Source organism: Neopsephotus bourkii, unplaced genomic scaffold (assembly GCF_033783945.1).
Source record: "Neopsephotus bourkii isolate Nb327-2 ecotype Australia unplaced genomic scaffold, CSIRO-AGI_Nbou_v1 NB_49, whole genome shotgun sequence".
In the NCBI taxonomy this organism is placed as follows: domain Eukaryota; kingdom Metazoa; phylum Chordata; class Aves; order Psittaciformes; family Psittacidae; genus Neopsephotus; species Neopsephotus bourkii.
In genome coordinates this window covers 521-16,147 of record NW_026900566.1, presented here as the reverse complement: position 1 = coordinate 16,147, position 15,627 = coordinate 521, and the positions used below count along the sequence as shown (strand labels likewise).

The 15,627-nt window shown below is 59.3% G+C and overlaps 1 protein-coding gene across 1 annotated transcript; it reads left to right on the top strand.

Annotated features, from left to right (window-relative positions):
* Positions 1 to 442: 442 nt before the first annotated feature.
* On the top strand, positions 443 to 14,439 carry PRR12 (proline rich 12; the record flags this gene model as incomplete). The annotated part of the gene is made up of 9 exons (XM_061347501.1): positions 443 to 447; positions 2,811 to 2,923; positions 5,028 to 5,186; positions 6,358 to 7,938; positions 7,990 to 8,381; positions 8,601 to 9,737; positions 11,479 to 12,073; positions 13,531 to 13,787; positions 14,323 to 14,439. Coding segments are annotated over exons 1-9 (4,356 nt in total), but the record flags the coding sequence as incomplete, so codon positions are not given.
* Positions 14,440 to 15,627: the final 1,188 nt, after the last annotated feature.

Sequence of the window (15,627 nt, the reverse complement as noted above, 5' to 3'; positions counted from 1 at the left end):
GGTGCAATGGGAGCAGTGGGGACCGGTTACATTGGGTGCAATGGGTGCAGTGGGGACCGGTTACTGGGGACCGGTTACATTGGATGCAATGGGAGCAGTGGGGACCGGTTACATTGGGTGCAATGGGAGCAATGGGGACCGGTTACATGGGGTGCAATGGGTACCGGTTACATGGGGTGATGGGGACTGGCTACATGGGGTAATGGGTACCGGTTACATGGGGTAATGGGTGCAGTGGGGACCGGTTACATGGGGTGCAATGGGTACCGGTTGCATTGGGGTGATGGGGACCGGTTACATGGGGTAATGGGTGCAGTGGGGACCGGTTACATGGGGTGCAATGGGTACCGGTTACATGGGGTGATGGGGGCCGGTTACATGGGGTAATGGGTACCAGTTGCATTGGGTACTGGCTGCAATGGGTGCAGTGGGGACCGGTTACATGGCGTAATGGGGACTGGTTACATGGGGTAATGGGGACCGGTTCCATGGGGTAATGGGTGCATTGGGTGCAGTGGGTGCAATGGGTGCTGGGTGCAATGGGTTCTGGATACCGGTTACATTGAGTGCTGGGTACCAGTTGCATTGGGTGCGGGGTGCAGTAGGTGCTATGTACCGGTTACATTGGGTGCAATGGGTGCTGGATGCAATGGGTGCTGCGGACCGTTTGCATTGTGTGCTGGGTGCAATGGGTGCTGGTTGCAATGGGTGCTGGGGACCAGTTGCATTGGGTGCTGGGTGCAATGGGTGCTGGGTGCCGGTTACATTGGGTCCTCGGTACCAGTTGCATTGGGTGCTGGATGCTGGGTACTGGTTGCAATGGGTGCTCAATACCGGTTGTATTGGGTGCTGGGTGCTGGTTGCAATGGGTGCTGGGTACTGGTTGCAATGGGTGCTGGGGACCTGGGTGCTAGGTACCAGTTGCAATGGGTGCTGGGGACCGGTTGTATTGGGTGCTGGGTGCTGGTTACATTGGGTCCTGAGTACCAGTTGCATTGGGTGCTGGATGCATTGGGTGCTGGGTACCGGTTACATTGGGTGCTGGTTGCAATGGGTGCTGGGTACCAGTTACTTTGGGTGCTGGTTGCAATGGGTGCTGGGGACCGGTTGCATTGGGTGCTGGGTGCCGGTTACATTGGGTCCTGGGTACCAGTTGCATTGGGTGCTGGATGCTGGGTACTGGTTGCAATGGGTGCTGAATTCCGGTTGTATTGGGTGCTGGGTGCTGGTTGCAATGGGTGCTGGGGACCTGGGTGCTAGGTACCAGTTGAAATGGGTACTGGGGACCGGTTGTATTGGGTGCTGGGTGCTGTTTGCATTGGGTGCTGGGTAGGGGGATGCTGGATACTGGTTGGATTCGGTGCTGGATACCGGTTGCAATGGGTGCTGGATACCGGTTGCATTGGGTGATGGATACCGGTTGCATTGGGTGCTGGGTACTGGTTGCAATGGGTGCTGGGTAGGGGGATGCTGGATACTGGTTGCAATGGGTGCTGGATACCGGTTGCACTGGGTGATGGATACCGGTTGCATTGGGTGCTGGATACCGGTTGCATTGGGTGCTGTGTACCGGTTGCACTGGGTGATGGATACCAGTTGCATTGGGTGCTGGATACCGGTTGCACTGGGTGCTGGATACCGGTTGCATTGGGGGCCGGGTACCGGTTTCATTGGGTGCTGGATACCGGTTTCATTGGGTGCTGGATACCGGTTGCATTGGGTGCTGGGTACCGGTTGCATTGGGTGCTGGATACCGGTTGCATTGGGTGCTGGATACCGGTTGCATTGGGTGCTGGGTACCGGTTGCATTGGGTGCTGGATACCGGTTGCATTGGGTGCTGGGTACCGGTTGCATTGGGTGCTGGGTACCGGTTGTATTGGGTGCTGGGTACCGGTTGCATTGGGTGCTGGGTACCGGTTGCATTGGGTGCTGGGTACCGGTTGTATTGGGTGCTGGGTACCGGTTGCATTGGGTGCTGGATACCGGTTGCACTGGGTGCTGGGTACCGGTTGCACTGGGTGCTGGATACCGGTTACACTGGGTGCTGGTCTATTACTGTGAATGGGAGGTCCCATTGCTATGAATGGGGGTCCCATTGCTATGAATGGGGGGGTCCCGTTGCTATGAATGGGGGGTCCCATTGCTATGAATGTGGGGGTCCCATTGCTATGAATGGGGTGTCCCAGTGCTATGAATGGGGGCTTCCATTGCTATGAATGGGGGGGTCCCATCGCTATGAATGGGGGGCTCCCATTGCTATGAATGGGGTGTCCCATTGCTATGAATGGGGGGTCCCATTGCTATGAATGGGTGCCCCCATTGCTATGAATGGGGGGTCCCACTGCTATGAATGGGGGCTCCCATTGCTATGAAGGGGGGGTCCCATCGCTATGAATGGGGGGCTCCCATTGCTATGAATGGGGGGTCCCATTGCTATGAAGTGGGGGTCCCATTGCTATGAGTGGTGGGGTCCCATTGCTATAAAGGGGGGGTCCCATTGCTATGAATGGGGGGTCCCATTGCTATGAATGGGTGCTCCCATTGCTATGAATGGGGGGGTCCCATTGCTATGAATGGGGGGTCCCATTGCTATGAATGGGGGGTCCCATTGCTATGAATGGGTGCCCCCATTGCTATGAATGGGTGCCCCCATTGCTATGAATGGGTGCCCCCATTGCTATGAATGGGTGCCCCCATTGCTATGAATGGGTGCCCCCATTGCTATGAATGGGGGGGTCCCATTGCTATGAATGGGTGCCCCCATTGCAATGGGTGCCCCCCAGCTCTGACCCTGTCCCCCCCCCTCCAGCCTCGTGTACGGGGGGTCCCGGGCACCGCATGCGGAACCGGAGCTGCTCCCCCGGCAGCCCTACGGAGCCCCCCACCCGCTGCAGGGCTACGGCCCCAACCATCACCCCACAGGTACCCCCCATAGCCCCCATTGCATCCCCCCATAGCCCCCATTGCATCCCCCCATAGCCCCCATTGCATCCCCCCATAGCCCCCATTGCATCCCCATAGCCCCCATTGCATCCCCATGGTCCCCATTGCATCCCCATGGTCCCCATTGCATCCCCATGGCCCCCATCGCATCCCCATGGCCCCCATCGCATCCCCATGACCCCATCGCATCCCCATGGCCCCCATCGCATCCCCATGGCCCCCATTGCATCCCCCCATGGTCCCCATTGCATCCCCCCATGGTCCCCATTGTCCCCATGGTCCCCATGGTCCCCATAGCCCCCATTGCATCCCCCCATGCCCCCATTCATCCCCATGACCCCCATCGCATCCCCATGGCCCATCGCATCCCCATGGCCCCCATCGCATCCCCATGGTCCCCATTGCATCCCCATAGCCCCCATTGCATCCCCATGGCCCCCATTGCATCCCCATGGTCCCCATTGCATCCCCATGGCCCCCATTGCATCCCCCATAGCCCCCATTGCATCCCCCCATGGCCCCCATTGCATCCCCATGGCCCCCATCGCATCCCCATGGCCCCCATCCCTGCATCCCCATGGTCCCCATTGCATCCCCATAGCCCCCATTGCATCCCCATGGCCCCCATTGCATCCCCATAGCCCCATCGCACCCCATGCCCCCATTGCACCCCCCATGGCCCCCATCCCTCCCCTGCATCCCCCCATGGCCCCCATCCCATCCCCATGTCCCCATTGCATCCCCATGGTCCCCATTGCATCCCCCCATGGCCCCCATCGCATCCCCATGGCCCCCCATCGCATCCCCATGGCCCCCATCGCATCCCCATAGCCCCATCCCTGCATCCCCATAGCCCCCATCCCTGCATCCCCATGGTCCCCATTGCATCCCCCCATGGTCCCCATCGCATCCCCATGGTCCCCATTGCATCTCCATGGCCCCCATCGCATCCCCATGGCCCCCATCCCTGCATCCCCATGGCCCCCATCACATCCCCATGTCCTTATGCCCCATATCCCTATGGTTCATCAATACCCAATGGCCCCATGGCCCCATCATTCCATACCCCAGTATTTCCATTGCTCCCTATCCCAGTCTCCTATTCCCATATGTGTTCTCCATCCCATATCCCTTTATCCCCATTGTCCTTTATCCTCTCTTGCTTTCCATGCCCAGGGGCTGCCCCACGCTGTGTTCCCATACCCCATATCCCTATACCCCATATCCCTATACCCCATGTTCCATGTCCCCCTATCCCATGTCCTATGAGCCCATATCCCCCTGTGTTCCATCCCCTTCCCCTCTTCCCATAGTGCATCCCTCTGTGTCCTGTTCCATACCCTATGGCTCTGTAACCCCTAAGCTGTCCCCTGTCTGTGTACCGTACCCATAGCTCATGTTCCCATGTTCCCTATCCCAGTATTCCCGATCACCGTACCCCATCCGCTATGTTCATATGTTTAGTACATCATACACCATATCCCATACCCCACACCCCATATCCCATACCCTATATCCCATACCCCCTATCCCATACCCCATATCCCATACCCCATACCCCATACATCCCATACCCCATACCCCATATCCCATATCCCATACCCCACACCCCGTATTGCGTATTGCATACCTCATATACTCTATACCCTATATATCCTATATCTGGTAGTCCATACCTCATATACCCCATACCCCATATATCCCATATCTGGTATTCCATACCCCATATACCCCATATCCCATACTCCATAGCCCATATACCATATATCCCATATCCCATACCCCATATCCATATCCCATACCCTATATCCCATATTTTATACCCCATATATCCCATACCCCATATATCCCATATTCGGTATTCCATACCCCATATACCCCATATCCCATACTCCATACCCCATATACCATATATCCCATACCCCATATCCCACACACCCCATACCCCATATACCGCCTACTCCATACCCCATACATCCCATACCCCATACCCCATATCCCATACCCCATACCCCACACCCCACACCCCACACCCCATACATCCCATACTACCCCCTACCCTACCCCTCTCTCTCCCCCCCAGGTCTCCCCGGTCTCTTTGAGCCGGGGCTGCACCACGCGGGGGCCGCGGCTCCGGACGCCTCCGTCATGAACCTGATCTCGGCGCTGGAGCCGCGGCCCCAACCGGGCCCGGCCGCCTCCTCGCTGCTCTCCCAGTTCCGGAGCCCCTCCTGGCAGACCGGTAATGTATACCCCTATACCCCCATATACACCCATATACCCCTATAGCCCCCATATACCCCCATATACCCCCATATACCCCCATATACCCCTATAGCCCCCATATACACCCATATACCCCCATATACCCCTATACCCCCATATACCCCCCATATACCCCCATATACCCCCATATACCCCAATAGCCCCCATATACCCCCCATATACCCCCATATACCCCAATAGCCCCCATATAACTCCATATACCCCCATATACCCCAATACCCCCATATACCCCATATACCCCCATATACCCCTATACCCCCATATACACCCATATACCCCCATATACCCCAATACCCCCATATACCCCCATATACCCCCATATACCCCCATATACCCCATATACCCCCATATACCCCCATATACCCCCATATACCCCCATATACCCCTATATACCCCCATATACCCCTATATACCCCATATACCCCCTATATACCTCAATCCCCCCCATATACCCCAATCTCCCTCATATACCCCCGTATACCTCCATATACTCCCATATACCTCTATATACCCCCATATGCCCCAATACCCACACATACCCCCTATATACCCCAATACCCCTATATACCCAATACCCCCCATTTACCCCCATATACCCCAATCCCCCCCATATACCCCCATATACCCCAATACCCCCCATATACCCCAATTTCCCCCTATACTCCCATATACCCCCATATACCCCCATATACCCCCATATACCCCAATACCTCCATATCCCCATATACCCCATATACCCCCATATACCCCCATATACTCCAATACCCCCATATACCCCAATACCTCCCATATACCCCCATATACCCCCCATATACACCCCAATACCCCCCATATACCCCCATATACCCCCCATATACCCCCATATACCCCATTACCCCCATGTACCCCAATACCCCCATATACCCCCATACCTCCATATACCCCCCATATACCCCATATACCCCCATATACCCCCATATACCCCAATACCCTCATATACCCCCATATACCCCAATACCCCCCATATACCCCAATACCCCCCATATACCCCAATACACCCATATACCCCCATACACCCCCATATACCCCCACATACCCCCATCTACCCCAATACCCCCCCCGCCTCTAACCCCCTCCCCCCTCCGCAGCCATGCACACCCCGGCCCCAGCCGAACTCTTCATCTCGGGCGCCCTCCCCGGTTCCGGCACCTTCCCGGCCTCTTCCGCCCTCGGCGCTTACCAGCACCCGGCCCCATTCCCGGCACGGAGCTTCCCGGTGAGCTCAGCCCTCACCTTACCGGAGCCCCCCTTCAGCCCCGGCTCCAACGGCCTCCTTTCCCCCCATGATCCTTTGCTCCACATCAAACCCACCCAAGCACCGGTGCCGCCACCACCACCACCACCACCACCGCCACCACCACCGCCACCGCCACCACCAGCGCTGGGCTTCGAACGCTTGGGCACGGCGGTGCTGGGATCGGCGTTACCGGCGCAGAGCCCCGCTTACCGCGGCGCTACCGGCGCCTCGCAGTTCAACCTCCTCTCGGCGCCGTTACCGGAGCAACCGGCGCAGCTTTACAACGCCTCGGTGTTCGGCGGTGCCGCCGGCGAGCGCGCCGTGCCGCGCCAGGACAGCGTCATCAAGCATTACCAACGCCCCGGCGCCGCCCAACCGCACGGCCTCCAGCATTACCTGAGCTGCGGTGGGAGCTACCAACAGATGCCCCCGCACCGCGCCGCCGCTTTAGCCTGCAGCCCTTTAGGCGAGCAGAGCCCCGGTAGCGCCGAAGCGTCCCAACAGGCTCCTAAAGGCGGTGGTGGCGGTGGTGGCGGTGGTGGCGGTGCCGTGCCGCGACCGGAGCCGGCGCAAAGCTACCGGCCCATTATCCAATCGCCGGCTTATTCCGGTGGCAACGGCACCGGGGGCAACGGCAACGGCGCCAAGTCCAAGAGCTACTCGGCGTCGCGGCAAACGCCGCGCTCCACCGCTACCCCCAAGTGCCAAAGCAGCTTCAGCACCAGCACCCCCAAAGCCAGCTCTGTTATCTCCAGTCATTCCCCAGCCTATTCCCCTTTGGCTTTGGGGCCGGGGGGGGGTTATGGGGCCAACACCGCTCCACCAGCACCACCACAACCGCAACCGCAACCGAGCTCCGGTTTCACCAGTGCCCAAAGCGGTGGTGGTGACTTAGGGGGCAAAGGCACCGGATACCCCCCCCCTCCCAACGCCGGGGGGCAAAGTGGGGCCCCTGCATGCGTTGGGCAAGGCCAAGGCTTCTCCCCCGAGCAGCTCCAAGCGCTGCCCTATGGGGTGCAGGCGGAAGTGGGTTCCTTATCCTATAGCACCGGGCATTCCCCGGCTGTGCCGGCGCCGCTGCCCTATAGCCCGGCTCCCAGCATCCGGCCCTTGCAGTCGCCACCGGCGGCACGGAGCTCACCGGGGCAATCCCAGAAGTACCTGGGCTCCGTGCTCTCCCCGTCCTTTATGGCACCGGGATACGGAGGAGGAGGAGGAGGAGGAGGAACGACGCCGGCACCGGGAACGCCGGCACCGGCACCGGCGTTGGAGCGGGCTCCGGCTTTTGGCAAAGGGAGCAAAGGGGACGCGGAGCTGCTGGGGGCCGAGAGGAGCGAGGATGAGGATTTCCTCATCCAGCATCTCCTGCATCCCAGTCCCCCCCCATCACGGGGGGAACCCATGGCTGGGGGGTGCGAGGAGCGCGGCGCCGGCACCAAACCCATGGCAACGGCACCACCGGCACCACCACCACCAGGAGGAGGAGGAGGGGGTTATGGAGGCTTGGGCAAGGCGGAGGAGCGGTACCAGTTACAAAGCGTGATCCGGCCCAATTCCAACCTGGAAGCGCCCCTGGAGTTGGCGTTGTTGAAGGAGAAGAAGAAACCGGAGCGAGGGAAGGATTACCGGAGCGCCGGTAGCGCCAACGAGGGCATGGCGGCCACCTCTGTGGTTCACTATGGGCACCAAGCACCGGGGATGGAGCCCTATGGGCAGGAGCTGAAGAAAAGCGGTGCCAAGGAGATGGGGCAGCCCCATGGTTACTTAGGGAAGACCCCCGAGCATGGGCGCTTGGTGGCTGAACCCCCCCCGTTGGAACCGCATGGGCTGCTCCTGGACCCGGCTCCTGAGCTCGGACCGGTCCAAGTGGGACCGGTAACGGGGGGGGCAGCGGCTCTGTTGCCGTCGGTGCTTACCCATACCCAGAGCCAGCTCCATGCCCGTGCCAAAGGCAGGCCCCAGCTTGACGTCCACCTCTTGGAGCAGCAACGGATGCCACCGGCACCACCACCACCACCGCCACCACCACCACCACCACCGCCGGCGGCTGCCCCATCCCCACAGCTCCTATTGGACGCCCATCACCTTCACCAGGCCCACGTGCGCGGTCAAGGCATGGAACCGCCGGCACCGTTACCACCGGAGCCTATGGAAGTCCTCCCGGCTCCCCAAGAGATCCAAGACTTCTTAGAGCCACCATTGGGTTTAGAACCCCATTTAGGCCAAACCGGCGCGGTGCAAGGGCCGCCGGGGCATCTTCTGGACCCGGACGGAGGAGCCCCACCGGTGGCACCGGCACCGTTGGAAGCCAAGGACCAGTTTGCCGAAGGGGGAAGCCCGGCGGGGGGGAAGAACCGGTTTGTGCCATTGACTTCCATTTGCTTCCCGGATGCTCTGCTCCAGGATGAGGACCGCGGGTTCTTCCCCGGTATGGAGGATATGTTCGGCCCGGCACCGGAAGACTTCCCGAAGGCGACGGAAGAGGAAGAGGAAGAGGAAGGAAGCGGTGAAACCATCAAACCACCCTACGACATCCCCCAACCATACCCTTCATTCTGCCCACCGCAACCACCACCGTTGGCATTGGACCACACCAAACACGAGTTACCATCGACCGTCAACGCCGAGCCGTTGGGGTTGATCCAAGGCACCGAAAGCACCAAAGCGCCGTTGGCGACGCCGCTTTTTTGCTCGTCCAAACCCAAAAAACTCCTCAAAACTTCTTCTTTTCACCTCCTCCGCAAACGGGACCCGTTCCCCGCCCCGAAGAAAAACTACGCGCAAGAATACGAGTTCCAGGACGACGAGGACAAAGCCGACGTCCCCGCCGACATCCGCCTCAACAGCCGGCGCTTACCGGATCTCTTACCGGATCTCATCTCCAGTTGCCGAGCGCGGCCACCTCCGTTGAGCCCTATTCATGGGGGGGACCCATTGGGGTTCACTGCTACCGGTGCTATGGGTGGTACCCATGCGACGGCACCCAAGAAAAGGGGGCGCAAACCCACTAAGCCCAAACGGGAGGGACCCCCGAGGCCAAGGGGGAGGCCGAGGATTAGGCCTTTACCGGAGCCGCCGCCGCCTTTGCCGCCGTCACCGTCACCCCATGGGGTCCTCCTGCCCCATCCGGATGCAGGCAAAAGGCCCCGAGGAAGAGGAAGGGGCCGGGGCAGGAAGGGAGGGGAAGAGGCAGGAGATGGGAATGGGATGGAGGCGTTGAAGCCGCTCAAGGTGAGGGGTTATGGGGGGGGGGTACCCCAACAGTGGGGAAAAGGTGACCCATGGGGACAAAGGGGGATGTTGGGGGTGTGGGTGGGGATATTGGGGTGAAGGTGGGTGGATGGGGGGGGGTTTGGGCTTGTTTTGGGGTTCTGGATGGGGATATTGGGGTGGAGGTGGGTGGATGTGGGGGGGTTTGGGCTTGTTTTGGGGTTCTGGATGGGGATATTGGGGTGAAGGTTGGTGGATATGGGGGGTTTGGGCTTGTTTTGGGGTTCTGGATGGGGATATTGGGGTGAAGGTTGGTGGATGTGGGGGGTTTTGGCTCGTTTTGGGGTTCCTCGTGGTCTGTTGCACCCCATTGACCTCCAAAGAGCCCCATTGATGGAGGTGGGGATGGGTTGGAGAGCATCAAGGTAAGGACTTGATGGGTTTTGGGGTTCTGGATGGGGATATTGGGGTGAACGTTGATGGATATGGGGGGATTTGGGCTCATTTTGGGGTTCCTCGTGCTCTATTGCACCCCATTGACCTCCAAGAGCCCCATTGATGGTGATGGTGATGGGTTGGAGCCCATCAAGGTGAGGATATTGGGGTTCTGCATGGGAATATCGGGGTGAACATTGATGGATATGGGGGGATTTGGGCTTGTTTTGGGGTTCCTCGTGGTCTATTGCACCCCATTGACCTCCAAAGAGCCCCATTGATGGAGGTGGGGATGGGTTGGAGAGCATCAAGGTGAGGATATTGGGGTTCTGCATGGGGATATTGGGGTGAACATTGATGGATATGGGGGGATTTGGGCTTGTTTTGGGGTTCTTCGTTGTCTGTGGTACCCCAATGGTGTCCAAAAGGCCCCATTGATGGAGGTGGGGATGGGTTGGAGAGCATCAAGGTAAGGATATTGGGGTTCTGGATGGGGATATTGGGGTGAACGTTGATGGATATGGGGGGATTTGGGGGGTTCCTGTGCTCTATTGCACCCCATTGACCTCCAAAGGCCCCATTGATGGAGATGTGATGGGTTGGAGAGCATCAAGGTGAGGATATTGGGGTTCTGCATGGGGATATCGGGGTGAACATTGATGGATATGGGGGGATTTGGGCTCGTTTTGGGGTTCCTTGTGCTCTATTGCACCCCATTGACCTCCAAGAGCCCCATTGATGGAGATGGGGATGGGTTGGAGAGCATCAAGGTGAGGATATTGGGGTTCTGCATGGGGATATTGGGGTGAACATTGATGGATATGGGGGTGGTTGGGGGGTTCGTGGGGGCTGTGGTACCCCAATGGTGTCCAAAAGGCCCCATTGATGGAGATGGGGATGGGTTGGAGAGCATCAAGGTGAGGATATTGGGGTTCTGGATGGGGATATTGGGGTGAACATTGATGGATATGGGGGGATTTGGGCTCATTTTGGGGTTCCTCGTGGTCTGTTGCACCCCATTGACCTCCAAGAGCCCCATTGATGGAGGTGGTGATGGGTTGGAGCCCATCAAGGTGAGGATATTGGGGTTCTGCATGGGGATATTGGGGTGAACATTGATGGATATGGGGGGATTGGGGCTCGTTTTGGGGTTCCTCATGATCTCTGGTACCCCAATGGTGTCCAAAGAGCCCCATTGATGGTGATGCTGATGCCTTGGAGCCCATCAACTCTTGATGCCTTTGGGGATGCTGGAGCCACCCATGGGTCCTATGGGGCTCATCCCTGTATCCCCCCCATTCCCTGTTCCCTCTCCCCCCTTTCCCAGCTCAAACTGGCCATGACCAAAGGCTCGGACGCGCCGTTGGCACCGGACGGCTCCCTCGCCATTCCCAGTATTCCCAGTACGGGCTCGGAGGTGGCGCCTATGGAACCATCGCAGAGCCGGGAGCGCATCAAGCAGAAGATCAAGGAGGTGGAGGAGAAACAACCGGAGATGAAATCCGGTTTCATGGCTTCCTTCTTGGACTTCCTCAAAGCCGGCAAACGCCAAACGGGGCCTCCCGGCGCCGCCAGCCCCACCAAGAGCCACCGCGGCGCCGGTCCCACCACCACCACCACCACCACCCCCTTCCCAATGGGAGGTCCTATCCTAACCCCCAGTTTGGAAGGGGCGGAAGGGGATGGTTTGGTGATGGCGTGTCCCAGTCCGTGTAAGAGGTTGGATGAGGAGCTCAAGAGGAACCTGGAGACGCTGCCGTCCTTCTCGTCGGATGAGGAGGATTCGGTGAGCAAGAACCAGGACCTCCAGAAGAGCATCTCCTCGGCCATCTCGGCCCTCTATGACCACGGCGACCGGAAGGATGCTGAGGTGGTCGCCGGAGGTGGGGATGGGGAGGTGACGGCGTCGCCGCGGCATCAAGGTGGGTGATGGGAGACATAGGGGGCAATGGGAGACATAGGGAAATGGGCCATAGGGCATGGCCATAGGACAAGGGCCTAGGACTGGGCCATAGGGAGCAATGGGAGCCATAGGGAGCAATGGGAGCCATAGGAGCCAATAGGAGCCATAGGGAGCAATGGGAGCCATACGCAATGGGAGCCGTAAGGAGCCATAGGGAACAATGGGAGCCATAGGGAGCAATGGGAGCCATAGGGAGCAATGGCAGCCATACGCATCAATGGGAGCCATAAGGAGCCATAGGGAGCAATGGGAGCCATAGGGAGCAATGGGAGCCATAGGGAGCAATGGGAGCCATAGGCATCAATGGGAGCCATAAGGAGCCATAGGGAGCAATGGGAGCCGTAAGGAGCCATAGGGAGCAATGGGAGCCATAGGGAGCAATGGGAGCCATAGGGAGCAATGGGAGCCATAGGCAGCAATGGGAGCCATAGGGAGCAATGGGAGCCATAGGGAGCAATGGGAGCCATAGGGAGCAATGGGAGCCATAGGAGCCAATAGGAGCCATAGGGAGCAATGGGAGCCATAGGGAGCAATGGGAGCCATAGGGAGCAATGGGAGCCATAGGCAGCAATGGGAGCCATAGGGACCCATTGGGAGCCTTAGGGAGTAATGGGAGCCATAGGGAGCACTGGGGAGCCATAGGGGTCAATGAGAGCCATATGCATCAGCGGGAGCCATAGGGCTCAATGGGACACACAGGGATCAGTGGGAGCCATAGGGAGCAATGGGAGCCATAGGGGTCAATGAGAGCCGTAGGGACCCATTGGGAGCCATAGGGAGCAATGGGAGCCGTAGGGGTCAATGAGAGCCATACGCATCAATGGGAGCCATAGGGAGCAATGGGACACACGGGGATCAAGGGGAGCCATAGGGCTCAATGGGAGCCATAGTGATCAATGGAACACACTGGGCTCAATGGGACACACCGGGATCAATGGGAGCCATAGAGCTCAATGGGACACATTGGGATCAATGGGACACACCGGGCTCAATGGGACACACTGGGCTCAATGGGAGCCATAGGGCTCAATGGGACACACCAGGCTCAATGGGTCACACTGGGATCAATGGGACGCACCGGGCTCAATGGGAGCCATAGGGCTCAATGGGTGCCATAGGGGTCAATGGGACACACTGGGCTCAATGGGATGCACCGGGCTCAATGGGACACACGGGGCTCAATGGGACACACTGGGATCAATGGGAGCCATAGGGGTCAATGGGTGCCATAGAGCTCAATGGGAACCCCAGTGCTCCATGGCCCCCACTGTCCCCATCAGCCCCTAACCCCCCCTTTTCTCTCTCCCTCCCCCCCATCCCCAGACCTCCCCCCCCCATCCAACCCCCCCCCAACCCCCCCACCTCCAGACCCCCCCCAATCCACCAGCACCACCTTGACCCCTTTGAGCCCCCCAGTTCCCCCAGTAGCAGCATCACCGGGGGGCGCCGCGTCCCCAGTACCGCTCCCAGTCCCCATACCGGTACCAGTGTCGGGGGGGGGGTCCCCGGAAGCGGCTCAGGACCCGCGGGCGCTGCACCTGGCCCAGAAGCAGGATGCGGCCGCCGTGTGCGGGGACACGGATGAGGAAGAGGAGGCCGGGAGCGGAGGGGAAGGGATTTACCGGGAACGGGATGAGTTTGTGGTGCGAGTGGAGGATGTACCAGCATTGAGGGTAATGGGATGGGGTGGGTGGGGTGGGGATGGGGATGGGATGGGGATGGGATGGGGTGGGGTGGGGTGGGGATGGGATGGGATGGGATGGGGGTGGGATGGGGTGGGATGGGATGGGCATGGGATGGGGTGTGTGGATAATGGGGTGTATGGAGTATATGGGGCATATGGGTTATGGGGATGGGAATGGGATGGATGGATAATGGGATGCACTGGGTGTATGGGGTATAGGGGATGGGTATGTGATACGGGAATGGGATGGGGTGCAGATGAATTTGGGAATGACTTGGAGTGGGACTGGGAATGGATTGGGAATGGTACTGGGATGGACTGGGAAAGGGGCTGGGAATGACTGGGAGCCAATGGGGTGTCTGTAGGGTGCTATGGGGTATCTATGGATGTCTGTAGGGTCTCTATGGGTCTCTGTGAGGTCTGTATGAGGTCTCTATGGGTCTCTATGGGTCTCTATGGGTCTCAATGGGTCCCTATGGGTCTCTATGGGTCCCCATGGGTCTCTATGGGTCTGTGCCCCCCAGCTGGCTCTGCAGACGGGCCGGGAGCCGCCCCCCATCTGGCGCGTGCAGAAGGCGCTGCTGCAGAAATTCACCCCCGAGATCAAGGACGGGCAGAGGCAGTTCTGTGCCACCAGCAACGTGAGCGGGGGGGCTGACCCATAGGGACTGACCCATAGGGACTGACCCATAGGGACTGACCCATAGGGACTGACCCATAGGGACTGACCCATAGGGACTGACCCATAGGGACTGACCCATAGGGACTGACCCATAGCCACTGACTGACCCATAGCCACTGCCCCATAGCCACTGACTGACCCATAGCCACTGACTGACCCATAGCCACTGCCCCATAGGGACTGACTGCCCCATAGCCACTGACTGCCCCATAGCCACTGCCCCATAGCCACTGCCCCATAGCCACTGCCCCATAGCCACTGCCTGCCCCATAGCCACTGCCTGCCCCATAGCCACTGACTGCCCCATAGCCACTGCCTGCCCCATAGCCACTGCCCCATAGCCACTGCCCCATAGGGACTGACTGACCCATAGCCACTGCCTGCCCCATAGCCACTGCCCCATAGCCACTGCCCCATAGCCACTGACTGCCCCATAGCCATTGCCCCATAGCCACTGACTGACCCATAGCCACTGCCCCATAGCCACTGCCCTATAGGGACTGCCCCATAGCCACTGCCCCATAGCCACTGCCCCATAGCCACTGACCCATAGCCACTGACTGACCCATAGCCACTGACTGACCCATAGCCACTGCCCCATAGCGGGGACTGGCTGCCCCATAGCCATTGCCCCATAGCCACTGACTGACCCATAGCCACTGACTGACCCATAGCCACTGCCCCATAGCCACTGCCCCATAGCGGGGACTGACTGCCCCATAGCCACTGCCCCATAGGGACTGACTGCCCCATAGCCACTGCCCCATAGGGACTGACTGCCCCATAGCCACTGCCCCATAGGGACTGACTGCCCCATAGCCACTGCCCCATAGCCACTGCCCCATAGCGTTGACTGACCCATAGCCACTGCCCCATAGCCACTGCCTGCCCCATAGCCACTGCCTGCCCCATAGCCACTGACTGACCCATAGCCACTGCCCCATAGCCACTGCCCCATAGCCACTGCCCTATAGCCATTGACTGACCCATAGCCACTGCCCCATAGCCACTGACTGACCCATAGCCACTGCCTGCCCCATAGCAGGGACTGACTGCCCCATAGCCACTGCCCCATAGCCACTGCCCCATAGGGACTGACTGCCCCATAGCCACTGACTGCCCCATAGCCACTGACTGACCCATAGCC